Here is an 18,926-nt window from a genome sequence, read left to right as displayed (position 1 = left end):
AATGTGAGGAATAACCTCCAACAGCTTTCATTATTGACTGTTTAATCAATATTTGTGCAATTATTCTGTCACTGATTTCGAAAAATGCTCTTTTAAGATGCATTTTTGCATAGAAGTTATTTTTGTAATGCTGAGTACAATCTTTTGTGAAAATGTCCTTTTTGATCCCCAAATTTCTCCCCATGGTTGTTGTCTTTAGAGGGAGATCTGACTTTATTTAAAGTATAAACTGACTGAAAGAGACTAAAACATGAGATTTACTGTTTAGACTTTCCAATAACAAACTGTTTCTAAATAGTGCTGCCCCTGTCAGGAGAGCTTTAATGAACTCTGGGGGTATTTAAGGAACCCTGCTTGCTTGTGGGGTTCCTTTAACACACGAGTTTAAAACATACGGCTGATGGACGACTTTGCAAAGTGTAAAAATTAGAGACGACATTAAGTGCAACTTTTCAATAAAAGTATCTGAAATTTGTCCACTGCACTGCCACAACTTTTATGTATTTTTTATGTAAATATTTTATACATTTACAAAGCAGGAGGATAACTTAACCTTCTGGTGTCAGGATTACTATACGGACATAGAAATGAATGTAAGTTAAAAATCATTTCTAGATCTTGACAAGTTGTTTTGATTATAAACTAAAATATTTCATTGTTCAGTTCCAGATACCTGTGACGGAATGTTTTGTTCCTTTGTAGAAACACTGATCTGTGAGTTGTAATGTGTAAATGATTAACTGAGGTATAATGCTGTTAAAATTGAACTTATTGTACTTAAGAAATTTCAGCTTGTACACAATGTTTTGAACATCTTCAGAATGTGCTTTTTTGCACTAAAACAAAGGGAAACATTTGGAGTTGTGGTTATTTATAGATTATCGTGTTCTGAATGTTGCCCCTGAACTGAAATCTCTGCTTTAACAGCTCAGGATGCTGAAGGAATCTAATAACTCAAAAACATATTTTGGGTAAAGTCACGAAATTTCCCTGTAAAATTACAGTAAACTACTGGCAGCTCTGGTCACCAGTAGTTTACTGTATTTTTACAGAATTAATGCCAGAATTCATTTGAAACCGTTAAATTTATGACTGAATTCTACTGTAGAATGTGAGGGTTTGTGAATGTGGATTTTATGGGCAAATTTCTCAGTGTAAATTTAATTTCTCAAACTGATGCTACCAACCGTTTTTATTGGTCTCTTGGAGGGAGGGTGAATGACAATGATGCTCATTCTTGTCTTTGGCTCTAAAAAAAAAGCACCACATTTGTCAGCTTCTAACTGTATTTGGCAAAATGGTACACTACTGTTAGAATTTGGGGGTATTTTTACAGTAATTTAAAAGAAATAACATGGTAGAGTTTGTTTTTTTTCTAAAACACAACAGAGACAAGTCATTATTTGAAGTATACCACATATCAGGATCAGCTTTTTCATTCACTAACAATTTTAAAAAAAATACTGAGGAATTATTTTATAGCTTTTAGCATTATAATTGGAACTCTTTTGAACAATCTGGGAGATATTAATACAATTTTTCAAGACTGCTTTTGTATGTTTTGGCAAATTAACTTTTGAATTGTGTGCAAATGACTCAACAATAAATGTAAAAAAGAAAAGAGAGGAACATCTAGTCTAACATCCTCGAGGCTCTTCTACTTCTAGGAGTTACCTGTAAATTACATTTTCTTCCTTTAAAATGTAGAAACTGCAGACATGTACCATAAATAGCAATGTGCCTTTAATATTTATAATGCAGAATTGAGAACTCTGTTCAGCTTTTAAAAATGCATACAGCACTGAAACACCTAATGCTATAAAGGATAAGGGAGGGTATTTTTTTTTCAATGGATGTTATATTTATTTTTTCAAAAGCATCAATGTATGATTAATGAAAAAGTTTTTTAGTACAATTCACATGGTCAGTTTTTACTGTATCCTGCTGTTAATGTCATTAATGGCTCTTTAAAAAGCATCAGATTTTAAAAACAACATGCTGCTGTTAGCATTTAGCTGTATTTTTTACAGGAAGTCGTTGCACTACAGTGGAGTAAGACGATAAAAGACGTAGATGTACAAAAACATGGATAGCAATAGAAGTATTCACATGCAAAGCTAAGAAAATGGTCAAAACATTAATTAAATTAAATGAATCAACTAAAAGAAGAGCAGCTAGGTGTAAAATATGATTAAACTAAGGATATAAATACAGGTTTTTCCAGAGTACACTAAGAGTAAAACTGAATTTTCTAAGCTCAGTAACTTTAATCCAGTTATTTAAGCATGTTTGGTAAAGAGACACATTAAAAGACAGTCAGGAAGTAATGTAAGAGGGTAAAAAGAGATAAAAAAACAAAAAGCTTAGAGTATATCTGGAGACACAGCTGCATCATAGCAGGAAAAATCCAATACAATTATGTGCAATTTGGTAAATTACTGAATTTATAAATTGATGGTGTTACAGGAGGCAATTTTTACATCATGAGTTTGCACAATTTACAACCTTGACAATGAAATATTAATTTTATTCCCTGTTAAAAGAGCCCTGCTGATTCACAATGAGTGTCTTTACGTCTTTACTGCAGTGCCAGTAACATCTCATCTGATTACACAACCTGCTAAATGACTTTATTCTGCCATATTAAAACACTTTCAGAAAAATGTCCTCCTATTATAGTAATAATCCACTGCCTGTAAGTGTTAGATGAGCTCATTTTCAACAGATTGAATCATCCTGTGAAGCTCCAGTGAGTTGACAATCTAATTCAGACAATACAGGATGTTCATGTAGTTCAGGTTGCATCTCATAATTTATCACACTGACCTAATAACAGAGGAGATATCAGTCTGCAAGCATGACTTCACATTTCTTTAATGCTCAACATATGAATTATTACTTTTCTTGAATGCTTATATTGATTATATAAATCTGTAAAATAACAGTAATTCTTTAAAAAATGTCAAGCTATTTTTTATTGTGCAATATAGTATAAATGTCAAATAAGTGGATTTTTTCTAGATAAAACTACCGTGTTTCTGTTCTTAAATAGTTATATATTCATATTCTGCATGGCATGTATTACTATTTCTGACTTATTAAGGATGACAGAGGACAATTGAAGCTTCGTTTTTCTTGTTTTCCAATAATGTCTTCATTGATAAGGGCAATTAATCTCTTCATGTACACATTTCAATCGGGGTTAACTTAATTTAGAGTTGATTGAACCCATTCTGAAACCGACACTCAGGTTTAAAGACTCCATCACGGGAAAATCAAGTTTGTTTTTTACCTCGTTAAAAGCCCACATGGTGATTTTTACACACTAGAAAACATATCACAAGTGAAACAAGCAGTCAACACCACAGCTGAGCATTTCCACCTTGAAACTGGCAATGACGGTCTCAAAAACACAACTTCAGACCTCCACAAGGTAAACTTTGATACGTAGAGATGACTTCTTTTGAGATTAAATGAATAACGGGGCAGAGACTTAACTCAGATTTTCCTAAAACTGGTTCATGCATGTATTTTCTAAAGGATTTAATGGACGACGTCTCTTCTCTCCATCGGCTCCCTGTTCATTTCAGAACTGATTTTAATATTTTAGGGATCACTCTGAAAGCTCGTCTGCATCTGGCCGTAAGCTGCAGCAGAAACATTGAGCCAGATCCTCAGACCCTCAGGTGGAGCTTTTCTGGTCGCTGCTCGCTTCTTAGACACCATTTTCATAGAAAGGAATTTAAAAGGTTCATAGTAAAGGTTTAAATAATTTTCTTTTTTCAGTTGTGTTTATTTTCACCAACATGCTGGGTTTTGCAGTTGAGAATCTTAATGTTTAATCTTGTTTTTAAAAGGGCTATATCAATAAAATTATTATTAGATTATTAAGACTTTTTTTCTGGGCAGAATACAGTTTAGGTCCCCTACACTATGAAAAAAATTTAAAATACTGTTAAAAAAAAACAACAATAATGTGTGACCATAAAATTACAGTTCTCAGCTAAAAATGTCACTATTTTACTGACATTTGCTGATATTTTAACAGTTTTTAGAGGTACTGAATATTACAGGATTTCACTGTTTTACAATTCTTTTTCTCGCACCCTTGCAGCCAGATTTAGTTATACAGTGTACATAATTTGTCTTTCTAATATATCAAATATCTGCAAATTCATATTTTTGATGAATTAAATATGCAATAAAAAAAAGCATAATCTTACCATCATTGTAAAAGAAAAAAATTGAATTTGTAAAAATACAGAACTCTAGTGTTTAGAGTTTCAGCCTTTTTATTCAGGTTAACTGTAAATTAAAAAAAATTGCAATGCTAGTTATTATCTGTAATTTAACAAACAAGGAAAATTCTGTAAAATAATGGTAAATTGTGAACAAAAATGTAGATATTTTTATATATTTCATACATTTTTTATGTTTTTTACAGTGTACATTTAAATGAGGGCTCCGGACCTCAGTGTTGAAATACAGGTTGAATTACATCTATTGTTAACTCAGATTCATTGATTTCCCCCTGAGGTTCTGATCCGGACGTGTTCGGCTCACCTGGTTCTAAGGTGCACAGCAGCCTCGGTGCGCTCCTGGAGATGCCGTTCCGTTTCTTCAGGACGTTGCTGATGATGTTACCGACCCCTCCCGATCCCTGCTGCCGCTGCTTCAAGCCCGCCCTCGGCCTCCTGCCGGCAGCGGGGAGCCTCTCCTGCCTCATCCCGGAGAATCAGAGCCGTTACCCCGCTTCAATCACCTCATCCTCCGGTCCCGGTTTTAAAATCCTTCCCTTGAATCCAGACGATCAGAGCCGCAGCTCCAAACGCTCCTCCAAGGTGTATAATCGATTAAAGTGATGTCTGAATCTCCTCCAGCGGTGTCTCCTTCCTGGTTTAACCGGAGAAAGCGTAAATCTCCCGGTTATTGTCCGGTGTGGAGCGGAGAGGCGGAGGAAGCGTCGGTCCGACGGTCCAAAACAGCGGCGGGTCGCTGGAGGAGGAAGGCGGGATGTCGGTGCTGCTGATGCTGAACCTCCTCATCCTCCTCCGGTTTGGCGTCACCGGGAGGAGGCGCGAGGATGGAGGGATGCGGTAGGACGGAGGGACACGTGGGGAGGCCGGTGAGGATGAGGTAATGGTGGGGGAGAGGAGGGAGGATTTCTGGTTTTACTAAATCCACTGAATAATCAAATATTTAATTAGGTAAAAACAGACTGACTGAGGAGGCTTTACACATTTTAACATGAAGCTCTGACATCTGAGTATCAGACTAGAACACTGTAAAAACGGAATGATTTTTAACAGTTTGAAAGCCTAATTTCTTCAACAATTTACTGTCATTTCACAGATTTTTCTTGTTTTGTTAAATGGCAGATAGTAAAATGACAGACAAAATGTTTTAATAAATGTAAAAAAGAAACAAGTCACAACTGCCAAGTTTTATCTCAGAAATCTATATTCTACTTTTATAAAAATGGTAATTAATTTTGTACTTGACAGTAAAATTACACTATTTTTACGGCATTTAAATCAGTCGAAAACCTATATTTTTTTAAAGATTGCGTTGTTAATTGAGAAACTAACTTCTGCATATTAAGGTGTAAAAATGGTAAATATTTTTATGACACATTTGACAGAATTTTGTTGAATTATAGATAATACTAAATAGTAAAATCCCAGCCAAAAAAAGTTTTAATTTACTTGTCACCATAAAAAATTAAAGAAGTGTCAAAACTCTTCTTTATTTATTTATTTACAAAGGATAATTCATTCTATTATCTTTGACAATAGAAATGACACTATTTTTGTGGTAATTAAATCAGGAAGAAATGTCTTCTTTCTTTTTTTTTTTTAACAGATATTTGTCACTATTTGAAAAACAAAATTCTGTATATTAAAAAATGGTAAATAAATTCTCAGAAGCTAATTTACAAATGTTCTCTTTTTTGACTAACTAACAAAATCACGGAAATAATTTATCACAAATAATTCATTCTATTATCTTTGAGCCTAAAAATGACACTATTTTTACTGTACTTAAATCAGCAAGAAAAACAATTTACAGATATTTGTCATTATTTGAAAAACAAAATTCTGTATACTAGGAACTGAAAAATGGTTTAAAAAATGTATAATCTATTTTACAGATAATTCCTGTTTTACTAAATTACAGACAATAACTAATAAAATCACAGAAAAACGTTTTAATTTTTTTGGTTTTACTTAGCCATTTAAAAAAAACTAAACAAACAAAAAATATCTGTCAATGAAATCTATACCAAAATTGTATATTTTTTATAAATGGTAATTTGTTCTTTTATGTTTGACTGTAAAATACATCTTTTTTTTTTTTACTGTATTGTCAATCAGAAAAACAATTATCATTTTACAAATATTTGTGATTATTTGAAAGAAACGGAGCTCATGTTGGAAAACCTGTGGTGGTTGCTAAAAATGCAAAAATCAAAAGAGAATCTGGTTTGTACGTTTCAGACGACTGTAGAAACACACAGAGCACAATACAACACGGTCACTCGTACTTTCAGGTGATTAGACACCGATGAAAACATGATTCGGAATAGTATTTTCCATTTCTGGCAATAGATCAGCCTAAATCCTATAAAACTGCACCTTTAATTGGGTAACTGGTTGATCATTTCAGCTCATAGTTGGCAGAAGAAGAGCAGAAGGATGTGAACTAACTGTGGAGGTCTGTGGAAAACGGGCTAGAAGTCTTATTCAATTTAAAACAAAAACTATTTTAATTATTGCCTTCAGATATGAAACCAGATCTCGTAAAGAACATCACCTATTCTTTTGTAACGCTGCAAAATACACCTTTAAAGTGTTCACAGAAACAAGATTACAGCAGCTGAAACCTCCAGTTGAATACGAGTGACTTCCAGGAAAGTTGCAGTCATGCTGCTGGCTCTAAATTACCGAATCTCCCTCTGAAAAGCCTCCAGCTGATCTGAAGTGCTGCAGTGAGAGTCCTGACAAGAAGGAATAGCATAGATCATGTTTCTACTCCATTAACTTGTCCTCAATGGCTCCGTATCAAATCCAGAATACAATTTAAAAATCCTCCTCCTCATGTACAAAGTCTTCATTTATGGGCACCAAAAAATATTGCTTCCTTGTCTGAAAAAAATCCAAAAATTCAGCAAAAAAAAATCCCCAAATTTCTGAAAATTTACAAAACCTTCGGGAAGAAAATTCCAATAATTCCTTAAAAGTTTTATTTAATAAAAAAAAATCCCCCAAATTTGGCGAGAAAATTCTTGTAAATATTTTCAAAAAATGAGTAAAAATCTTTCCAAAAAACCCTAAAAATATCTAAAGTGATTACATATATATCAGTAAAACTTCTAATATTTTCTTGAAGAACATTCACAAAAAAAAAAATCATTTTGGTTGATTTTTTTGTGAATGTTCTTAAGAAGCATTTTTAACATTCATTTCTTTCCACCAAAAAATGTTCAAAAATTTCCCAAAAATGTTGAAAATGTGGACATCAGAATTTTCACTATGAAAATATAGTATTTTTTTCCACATTTTTAAACTTTAAACCGGGTCACTTTTGACCCGCAGGACGACACGAGGGTTAAAGAGCTTTTAGCAGGTATTGACGGATAAGGGATATCGATACCGATTACTGGTGCCCAAGAAAGGCCGATATTTGGAGCCGATATAGATTAAATGTAATGTTTTAACAGCATGTGATAGCAGAAAACCTGTCATTCATAACTATTCTTCCTCATTAATCAGAGTGACTATACCTGAAGACGTAAAAGAGAAATAGAGGTTATTAAATTAAGACATTCTCCTCTGTTCATGTGGGATCGATCAGTTTGTCTCCTGCTGTTCTTCTCTGTTTTCTTAATATTTCACTGTTTTCTCACTTTTATTGCCCACTAAGGTCAAGATCTTAAAGCTTTATTAATTATTGTTTTCCAGACTGTTTCTGGTTAATCTGTGGCTGCCTGCTAACCTAGCCGCTAGCCGTTAGCATAGCCACTTAGCTTAGCAACTGTGAGAGAAGCTAATTTCTGGTTTGTGTTTCTGGTTCACTTTTTGCTGCTTGAGAGACATTTCTGAGACCACAAAAGGAGGCTGCATCAGACCTGAAATAGAGCATTTAATTAATCAACAACCGGTCAATTAATATGCAGATACTCGGAAAAAATGCCAAATATCGGAATATCAGCAACAATAATTGGTCTATCTCTATCTTTAGGCACCATATTATCCTGCTAGATTTCATAATTATTAGTTTTATTTTATTTACAGTGTAGTTGTACTGTTCAGGAAATAATGAATAAATGAGTCTGTTACTTATCCAGACAGTTTGATAAGCTGCTATTGATTTAGATTTAGTCTTTTGTTTGTTATTGCATCATAATACATAATAAATCATTGTCTAATCTATCAAAAATGATAAATATTGCATGTGTTCTGCAGCTCTCTCCGTCACTGAGGCAGTTTGTCTGAACGAAGCCAAGAGGAAAATTAATGTAAACATGACTTTTGTGTAAAGAACAGAATGCTGTCACTTTAATGCACTGATGAAGCTGCAATGTTATGTATCCTATGTCTTCTATAAAGAGCCGTAAGATGAATTATGTTAACATTTAGCACCATATAAATACATATGAATGAAACTGTAATCCATTTTTTGATGAACACTGAAACTCCACTTGGAGCTCAACAGATTTCATGCTTTTTTTATACCTGTGATCTAATCCTAAAATTTAGCAGAACTCACTCTCCTCATCACCATATTCACCGAACACCTTGAAAAACACGGACAGCAAATCCCAGAAAACATGTTTGCAATGTAAATCATGACAATTCAGGTGCAGTAAAAGCTTCCTGAGCGGAAACGACATCCAGTCTGAGCGACGTCCTGGATGGTCGTCTGCAAACAGCCTCGACGATGAAAATAAATAAAGGCCTCGATGATAATGCTCCATCAGCAGTAAAGCTTCGTGATAAATGACCTCGTCCCTGCAGATGCTTCTCTCCGGTGACATCACTAATAACTCTAATGTGTTTTCTATCATCTGAATCTTTCCACCTCTCAGCTGCAGAAACTTGTTGGTGTGCAGCAGCTGCTTTGGCTAAATGGATCCTGTAAAATCACTGCAGTTACCATTCTGGCTCCACATCACTGTGTTATTATTCACTGCTGAGGAACTGGCAGCTCAGTTTATGGAAATAGTGGCACATAAACTACTGTGTAAATACTGGAAAACCCACACACTGTTTATAGCTCTACCACCTTGTGAGCAAACATGATGCATGTTGACAGAAAAGAACAATAAAAGCAAAAAAAAAAAGAGTTTAAAAACAATCAACAATCAAGTTAAATATCCAAAAAAGTGAAATAATTGTGTTCACATGTGGATTTTTTTGTCTGAACTCCATCTAAGTTTCTGATTAGTAGAGTCAGGATATTAAATGTCATGTACATACTATTCTTAGCTGATGTTTAATCCATAATCTCGACGCTGGACAAACAAAAAATGGCCAGTCGTGTTATTACGTTAAGGTTGCTTACATAACAGGTCATTCAACTGAACTGTTTAAGGGGCAGTTTTGAAAATTGAAGAGTGAGGAGATTGGAATATGAAAATGAGTATTTTCCCAGTAGCCTTGAGCTCTGGGCCTCAGTCTATTATGTAAATGTGAGACAGTAATTTTCATACTACATGTGATATAACTACTGTGTTTAGCCTTCAACATGTACAGAGCTTTTATTGCAAATGTGTTCACCCCAGGACAAATATAGGTCGAGGCTATGACGGTTTGAGGAGCAGAATTGTGGAAAATCACCACAATATATGAGAAATATTTTTCTAACTTTGCTTTGTTTGACCTAAACCCCACACAAAATACAAAGTCTCTACAAAATATGAATAAATCTTGCAAAGAACTCTTGCAAGGTAAAATAAAATAGCAGCATTTTGGTACAAATGAAGGGAATCTGTGTCATGTATTTTTAGGAAGATGTTTTTAAGATCCCCACATTACCATGCTGCCATCAAAACGGCATACACTGTAAAAAAGTTATGCTTTCTAACAGCTTTAAACATTTTTTTTTTTTAAAACAATTTACTCCTATTTTAGATTTTCCCTGTTTTGTTAAATTACAGATAACATTCAGTAAAAATTACAGGAAAAAACATATTAATTTACATCTAAAAAAACCAAAAACCGCTAAAACTCTGTATCTTTTGCAAAATTTCTCATAAAATTTCACCATTCATATGATTATTTTACAGTCATATGCTGGTATTTAAAATAAAAAATGTGCACATTAAAGACTGAAAAAAGGCAAATAATTTCCTAAACTGTTATTTTGCCATTTTCCCTGTTTTGTTAAATTACAGATAATATCTAGTAATTCCATATTAATTTACATGTTAAAAATAATTTAATGTTAATTAACACTAATTGTTACAAATGGTAAATAGTTTTTTCACAATGTTTGATCATAAAATACACTGTTTTCTTCTGTATGTAAAGCAAAAAGCATCAATTACTTTACATTAAGTGGCTCATTATATTTTGGTCTTATATAATATAATCTTATAGACAGATATAGATGATATCTAGTAAAATCCATGTGGCTAAATAAAATACAGGTTAAACCTCTTAACCCGATGTCCACATAAAATATTCTTATAACAATTAATTTGTTCTTTCATAATGAATGACCGTACATTCACACAGTTTTCCTGTATTCAAAATCCGTTAAAACAGGATTTTGCTTTACAGTGAATCCAGTTAAAAACTGGAACCCCAACAGGCAGTTTGTGATCTTTTAACGGGTTGACTTTTGCTAACTTGTGATGAATCTGTGATGCGTGTTGTGTTTGCAGATTCTGCAGAGTCTTACGTCGTTTCTGTGAGACGGCCTGAAGACACGCTGTGACGATGTCGTAGTTCTTCTGCAGTTTGTGGAAAAGTCTGTCTCGTCTCTTCAGCTGCCGGATCAGTTTGGCCGATTGCAGGCCTGTGCGATATTTCACCTCCTGGATGATTGAACGAAGCTCCTCCGGGGCTGAAAAACAAAGAATACACACAATAATCCGGTTACTTATTATCAAAGACAGGTCTCAGACTTTCTACCATTTCTACCACTTTATTCCTGCTGTTTGGTTCGGACTGTCAGCTTTTCTGTTGAATTGAAAGAAAAAATCAATGTATGTCTTCAGAGTTAGAAATATCACATAAACATGCTCACAACCTTTACGTCAGACTTTCCTATTGGCACATTAACATCACAATAGTGGTATGAAAAAAAGACAAAACAAATATTGTGTCACAAATCCAAAAATGTATGCAACTGATTACATGTGTCTCATTTAATGACGTTCTTTTGGAAAGAAATTTGCTCCTTGATTAAAATGGAGGGTTGGGATTTTTAAAAGTAAAGTTTATAATATTTATTTTTGGAAAAAAATAAAAAATAAAACTACTGTAGGACTTAACAATGTGCAAAAAAATGGTCCTATACTTGTTGATAAATACAGTAAATACAATTTTAGAGGGAATGGTATTTTTTGCATTTCTTTTGCACCAAAAATAAATTGAAAAATTCAGATTTGTGCTGTGGTTTTGCATGTTCCCTTAAGTCTGGAGAATATGATATATAGGCCAAAGCACCTCTGTAGCACCCCAATGCTTCATTTAAAATGTTATGTTATGGCACATGTACCTTTACATTTTAAAATTGCACTTGTCCATATTGTAGCTTCAATAATATTTTGCTTAATTGTTTGGCTTCGCTCTATTTCTCTTTATTTTTCAGGTTTCCTCATGTGTTTAAGAGTCTTAACACCAGCGTCTTTACTCAGGTCAGTGCAAAATATGATAAATAAACCAGGTTGAAACTGGATCACACGCGGCGTCTGCACTCCACTAATAGATCACAAATAACACTCATTAGTTTATTTTCCAGGCTGCAGGCAAAGAGGAAATGAAAACCAGAGCACTCGCTCCACAAAAAACACACACTTTGCTCCCATTTATGGAAACATAACCTTTAAAATATGATTAGCACTGAAAGTGACACAGATCTGAGACATAAAGAGATCAACATGACAGTTTTTATTATTGTTTTGTTGTGTTTTTGTGGATAAAATTCAATTAAACGATATTTATGTGGCACCAAATGATAAAGTAAGTCATGTCAGGTCAAGAGTTTACAATATTAGAAAGAGAAACACAACAACTCTTCCTTGAGCAACATAATAAATGTGAATTAAAGTGAAATCAAAGTGAAAGCATGGTGATGTTGTAAGCTTTTTAAACTCAGACCAACGTAACTATTAACCAAATGAATCAAACTTTGAAACAGAAGAGCAGCAGAGAGAATACAAACACTGCTAAAACACAATAGCAAAGACAATTTTCCATTAAAAATGAGCTTATCGCCTTCTTTACTGAGACAAAAAAACAACTATGTCTCTTTCCTTTGACCCCGTTATTGAACCTCTTATAGAAATCAATTGGAATTAGTGAATCTTAAAGGTAAAATAACAGATGTTTGCCCTTACGTGAGTATTTGCTGCTGATCTACATCTTATTATATTATATATTAGATATTTTCAGGGTAATTTCACTGTCTTTACTTTATTAATAGCCAGAAATGCTGCATCTTGGGGTTTTTTTTCGGTCTCAGCTATCCATATCTTGCATCATTTGATATGATAATACTTGCAGATGTTTTATATTCACCTTTATAGCAAGGAAAAATAATATTTTGTTTGTTTTGTATCTCACCATAAAACACTGATAATGGAGATATATTTTCCTAATTGTGCTGAGGAGATTGTCTGGAATATGGAAATATCTGAATCATGATGGTAGGAAACTGTTTGAAATGGGAAAAATATTTGCTCAGAACCTAACAAAACTAAATGTAATGTCATTCAATAAAGTGTTTGCAAACCAGGCAATTATGTTATGATATGACATTAACCTACTATTACATAGATATTTTAAGCTAAATTTTTGTAGGGTCAAAACTTTAGCTCTAAATTCATCAGGTTAATGCTGTAGGGTCTGGGTCTCATTATAATCAGGTAAAGTAGCATTTTAATTACTTTTTGTAGGATAAAATCACAGTAGAAATAACACTATGGGTCCTGAAACCCAATATCGAAACTTTTGAGGTGAATTTGAAATGCAAATCAGAGTCTTTTTTTTTACTAGAAAACACTTTGGCACAATGTCTGTTATTTTAAATGTACTATCTAAAAAACAGTGACTTGACTTAATATCTTTTCAATGAATGCATTGCATCAATATTAACATGAAAAGACCATAATATACCAGTGCAAAGAGGAGTTCATGAGTAATTCAAACAAGAGCAATGGGTGTGCAGAGCTGTATGCAGGTTGTAATGAAGATTAAATTTGATGTTGACATCATTTTTCTCGCTTTCACACAAATTAAAAGGTCAAAACGTGTCATTTTCATTGATATGTGCTAATTCTTGCTGCATAAAATACTTTGACAGCATTTAAACAAAGAAGAAGAGATGTGAATTTAGTCGCAAAGGGTGACAGAGATGGATTTAATAATAAAAAACAATTCCTTGGAGGCATTTTATCAGGATTACTTCATTAGCTTACGTGATAAATCTCACAGATTCTGATTAATAAATATTTTGGAAAGATTACCAAAAAAAAAGGCGTTGACTTCACCACAGATCATTAATCCCTCACCAGACACATTAGAAAAGACAGTCTTCTTGTGTTTTTACTGTTCTTTGAGCCATTATCAGAGTGTTTCCTCTTCCTGAGTGGCAGCCCTCTGCATTGTTTAACAGTGTAGAGGGCAAACACTGAACTCACCAACTCTAACAGAGGAAACAATGGCAGCAACATGCCGTTCAAGGCTCTGAGGCAACACAGCAGGACTCCCCGAGGAACCGTCAGTAAACTGTCAACACACCGATTCTCTCCTGTGTTTGTGTATGAAAAGGTCTGGGAAACAAGAATGTACGTCTGTTTCTAATATCTGATAACACTGAAGCCTCGCAGACAAACCAGTGACACGTCTACATAAACCACTGACTTCAACAAACACACACTGTTCTCAACAAGTTGTAGTGGATGAATTCTGAAACATCTGGGTTGTCAAACAAGCAAATCAAGCCTGTGCAAAAAAAGTCACAGATTATCAAATATCTCCCTCTGTTTCCTGCTCTTGGACTAAAACATACAAAGAAACCACTGTTATTGTGTCACTGCCTCATATGTAGATGTAAATTAAAACATGCATGATTTATGACCTCCAATCAGGGCCAGCACAGGTTCATTTATAATTAATTAACTTTATTATGTTGACATGTAAACATCCCCTGAACTGACCTTATTATGCAGAGTAGGTAAACAGTTTGTGCCACAACAGCTTCTGGTGCAAAATAATGTCTTATGTATACCAATATATAAAGAAATGATCAATGTTTTAGAACCTGAACCTTCATAGTTAAAATAGTCATGGAAATTTGTAGTAAATACAATATTGTAGGTACTTAAGCTTAATATTTAAGATTAATGTTTATTATCTATCTATCTATCTATCTATCTATCTATCTATCTATCTATCTATCTATCTATCTATATATATATATATATATATATATATATATATATATATATATATATGAATAGATAGAAAAGGACTTGATTTGATGATAAGAAGCATGTGTGGACGCAGTTATACAGGTTTTAAGTTGAGAAAAAAGCAGTTTTGAGTGGCTCTCAGTATCTGCAAATACCTGGAGTGTCAGCATTATTTTTTACATCTAGGAGAACATGAAGTACATCGTTAATATTTTCAGTGAAGTTTTCATTTGTACATTTATATTCCAATATCACTAATCAATCATTTCTGAATGGGATGCGAGGAAACATGGTTGTTTGGGACAGATTGCAGTAAAAATAAACAAAATAAATAAAGAACATCGTCGTTTTTCTATTTGTTTCAGTGGAAAATAAATACAAATGTTAGCATTCTCACTCAAATATCTGTCAAAATTGTCACAATGTGGGTTTTTATTTTTTATTTTTGCAGACCTACTTGATATATGGCTTTTGATAATACTTCAGGCAAATGTGACACATTACGATTCTATTTATTCAGTTCAAGTTAATCTGTTTGCATTGCACTTCATGTGCAGAAACAGTGTCCACAAAGAGGACACCTGTGATGTACTACTGATAGGAGCAATGTCCCAGTAGAGCAGCATTCCAACAAGGAAAAACCAGCCAATCCTACAACATTTGTGATCTTTTAAAAATGCTGCATGGTTGCTGTTTCTGCTGTAGTATTGAGGTAGATATCTTGTCCTTTTAGGAAATAAATTGAGAACATTCTATATCAAAACAATAACCAGTTAGACAAAAGCAAACAGCTATATCTTATTTAGTGTGGTAATCAGTATGACCCAGTGGTGGTGTCGGGTCTGGGTGTCCAAATATTTTATGAATAGATCTAAAGTTGTTTGCTTCGATCCAAGGCTATGTTTTATTTATCTTTTAAATAAAAAATGAATCTATTCATCTTTCATGCTGGTTATGCATTAAATATTTTGAAAATATCACAGTATAGTTCATAAAAAATAAACGATATTGCCTATTACTTTCTGTTATGTCAGGTGTTTTATTATAATTAATTGCACTCCACATTCTCATAGCAGGATATCTGCAGCAGTGACACTGTTGTGTGTTTGGATTATTCCTCATGACTACATATAGAGCATCTCTAATAAACAAAATATGAGAACAGTTAGCTTAGGAACAAAGAAAATACATCTTATTGTTTTGTTTTTTACAAGTTGCTGTGGTTGAAACTGATCAGCTACACAGTTAGCAGATTTGGTGTTAATGAGTGGGGTTCTGGGGGATTTGAAGGGTGAACTTTTTCTCATAATCAGCACCTGCATCCCTTCTCATGGACTATTTACAGGGCCAGCCACCCAAATTATTAGTATTAAACATAATCTAGTTTGATAAGTGTAAGTCACTTTAAATAAGACTAATTTCAAGGCACACTGATAAAGAACCAGTGGTTAGGTTAGTCTGCACTCAGTGTGACATTAATATGGAGCAAGGACTGTGACTTTAGTCTGCAGAGAGCATCACATTTAACATTTTTTAGTCATTTAACACTGAAATAACTTGAAAATGGTGCATATAAGAGGATAAAATCTAAATATTGTGTGCCAAGACCCTAACAAACCCTCTAATATTCTTGAACACTAATGTAATATCCAAATTTAAGTCCTCAAATTGGTGATTAACCCTCGTGTCGTCCTGCGGGTCAAAATTGATGTTTTTAAGTTTGAAAATATGGAAAAAAATATATATTTTCACAGTGTAATTTCTGATGTCCACATTTTCAACATTTTTAGGAAATCTTTGAACATTTTTTGGTGGAAAAAAGAAATGTTAAAAATGTTTTTTAAGAACATTAAAAAAAAAATCTAAACCAAACAAATCAACCAAAATCCAGCAAAATCTGCTGGATTTTGGTTGATTTTTTTGTGACTGTTCTTAAAGAAAATATTACAAGTTTTACTGATATATATATGTAATCACTAGATATTTTTAGGATTTTTTTGGAAGATTTTTACTCATTTTTTGAAAATATTTACAATGATTTTCTTGCCAGATTTGGGGGATTTTTTAAAAATTTTTTAAGGGAAATTTTTAAGGAATTATTGGAATTTTCTTCCTGAAGGTTTTGCAAATTTTCAGAAATTTGGGGATTTTTTTGCTGATTTTTTGGATTTTTTCAGACAAGGAAACAATATTTTTGGTGCCTGTAAATGAAAACAGCAGGAGAGTTAAACATCTGACTGATTTATGGAAGAGTAAATAAAGAGCTACAGTAGTCCTATTTTAAATGCATCCTTTACAGCCAATCTGAGACAAATTTCCTGGAGTGGTTTGTTGACAGATTTTGGATTTTTGAAAGTTTGGTGTCAACGAGCAGGATCTGAACACAGCCAAGCAGCCCTCACCTTTCTGGGCCAGGTAGTTCATCTGGTGCCTCCTGGTGTGTCTCTCCTGGAGCTCCTGGAGGAAGCTGGACCCGGAGTTACTGCGGCCCAGGAAGGCATCCGAGCCGGACGCCTCCGTGGAGCTGTCCCAGCTGTCGGCGTGTCTCCTGCTGCCTCCGCTGTAGGTCTCATAGAGCTCCACCAGCAGACAGTCCACGATGGAGGTCCTCGGAGTCCTCAGCCCATTTCCCAGGGACTCGGAGTCGCTGTCACCGGCCGCATCGGTCCTTTGGGTGGCAGCAGCGGTGCCAGGCGGAGCTCCGTGCCCGCCGGGAGCCTCCTGTCGTCCCGGAGATGATGATGATGTGTCGCTCGGTGACTCGGCGGGGCTCGTCCACTGCTGGAAGCCGGAGAAGTCATCCTGGAGGGAGGCGGCGGAGTTCACGTAAACGCCGCTCTCGTCCCCGGAGCCCATCCCGCCGTCGCATATGTCAACTTCCAGAAGTTCAGTCCCGTTTAATTTCAGCTCCGTCGCCATTGCTGTCATTAACAGTAAACGAGTTAAATAACTTGGAGGTCATGTGAGTGTTTTTTTAATCGTCTTTTGTCATTTTTCTGGACCAAACGCTGCCGTTAAAAAGTTTTTTTGAGCGTTCGGAGGAGGACAGAGTTCCTGGAGCGCTCCATTCCTCACCTCGCTAAGGTGGAGCCCCGTCCGGTGGCTTCCACTCTCCTTCCTGAAGGTTCCGGACTGGAAGTATCGGCTCCCCCCCTCCAGGACTCAACAATGGTCCGGCCCACTCCGCTCAACTTCTCTGACAAACTTTGCTCAAGGCGCGCGACAGGTACGGCAGGTGCCTCGAGCCGCGGGGCGGACCAATCAGAGAGAAGCCCAAAGTGTGCGGACCAATCAGCTGCCAGCTTTAGGAGCAGGCTGCCACGCCTTACTGTTGTAGTCTTTTTACTGTGGACAACATTAAACACAATACAGAAATGACAATTACTAATAGAAAATTTAAAAAGTTTAATTTTATTTTATGTAGCACCTACATACTTTTAAATTTTATATGTTTTCCTTTTTTTTGTGTGTTGTGTGTTTATCCAGTTAAAGGTGTTTGTTAGTTTAGGTGGCAGTTGCAGTTTATATCTTTAATAGACACACACTGCCATTCAGAAGTTTGGGGTCACTTACAAATGTCCTTGTTTTTGAAATCTAATCTAATGCTACATTGTGTTAGCTAATGGTGTTAAAAGGCTAACTGATGATTAGAAAACCCCTGTGCAGTTATGTTAGGACATGAATAAAAGTGGGAGTTTTTGTGGGAAACATGAAATTGCCTGGGTGACCCCAAACTTTTGAACGGTAGTGTAGGTGTATATTAAAGGTTGTTGGTACTGGTTGCATTGGGAAACAATGGCAAACTATGCAAAACCACTTAAATGTCCTATAACATATAGTGTAAATTATAATCTGTCATGGCAGTCTTGAAATTACAGTAACTCATACAACTCTTAATGTTCTTCAACAGAATGAGTGGAGCATGTGCATCTTTTTCACAAAAATCAATCATACATTTTGGTTCTTTCTTAGATTTGTTCTAGGTCTCCTGGAAAAATTAAAAGTATAAAATCTGCTAGGTCAAGAATGCAGATACAGCAGTCAATTTTGGTGATGTGGACAGTTGTGTTAATCACATTTTCTCAGTGACACAGCCTCTTAACTTCTCATAAATGATAACTGACTACAGCTGGTGATTTGTCTCATCTGCCAGCTTTAAGGAGCAGGCTACCATGCTTTACTGCTGAACTCAGTTTAATGCTGACAAGATTAAACACAACACAAAAACAACAATTACACATCACTTACAGGATTTCATAGTTTTTTAAATTTCATGTTATGA

General features: G+C 34.8%; 1 protein-coding gene across 4 annotated transcripts in view; it reads right to left on the bottom strand.

The window, feature by feature from the left end:
- tbc1d30 (TBC1 domain family, member 30) overlaps positions 1–17,751 on the bottom strand; it is a 37,687-nt gene extending 19,936 nt beyond the window's left edge. Inside the window, exons 1-2 of one of the 4 annotated variants that reach the window (XM_055006736.1) lie at positions 17,047–17,751; positions 10,906–11,070 (exon numbers count right to left, since the gene is read on the bottom strand). In XM_055006736.1, the coding sequence (XP_054862711.1) occupies positions 10,906–11,070; positions 17,047–17,572 (691 nt within the window). In that variant the 5' untranslated portion in view covers positions 17,573–17,751. Of the gene's footprint in view, positions 1–4,563; positions 5,298–10,905; positions 11,071–17,046 lie in introns of those variants that run through there. The other 3 variants (XM_055006737.1, XM_055006738.1, XM_055006740.1) reach the window with 3 other exon arrangements.
- Between the last annotated feature and the right edge of the window lie 1,175 nt (positions 17,752–18,926).

Source organism: Amphiprion ocellaris, chromosome 21 (assembly GCF_022539595.1).
Source record: "Amphiprion ocellaris isolate individual 3 ecotype Okinawa chromosome 21, ASM2253959v1, whole genome shotgun sequence".
Classification (NCBI taxonomy): Eukaryota; Metazoa; Chordata; class Actinopteri; family Pomacentridae; genus Amphiprion; species Amphiprion ocellaris.
This window is presented reverse-complemented; position numbering and strand designations above follow the sequence as displayed.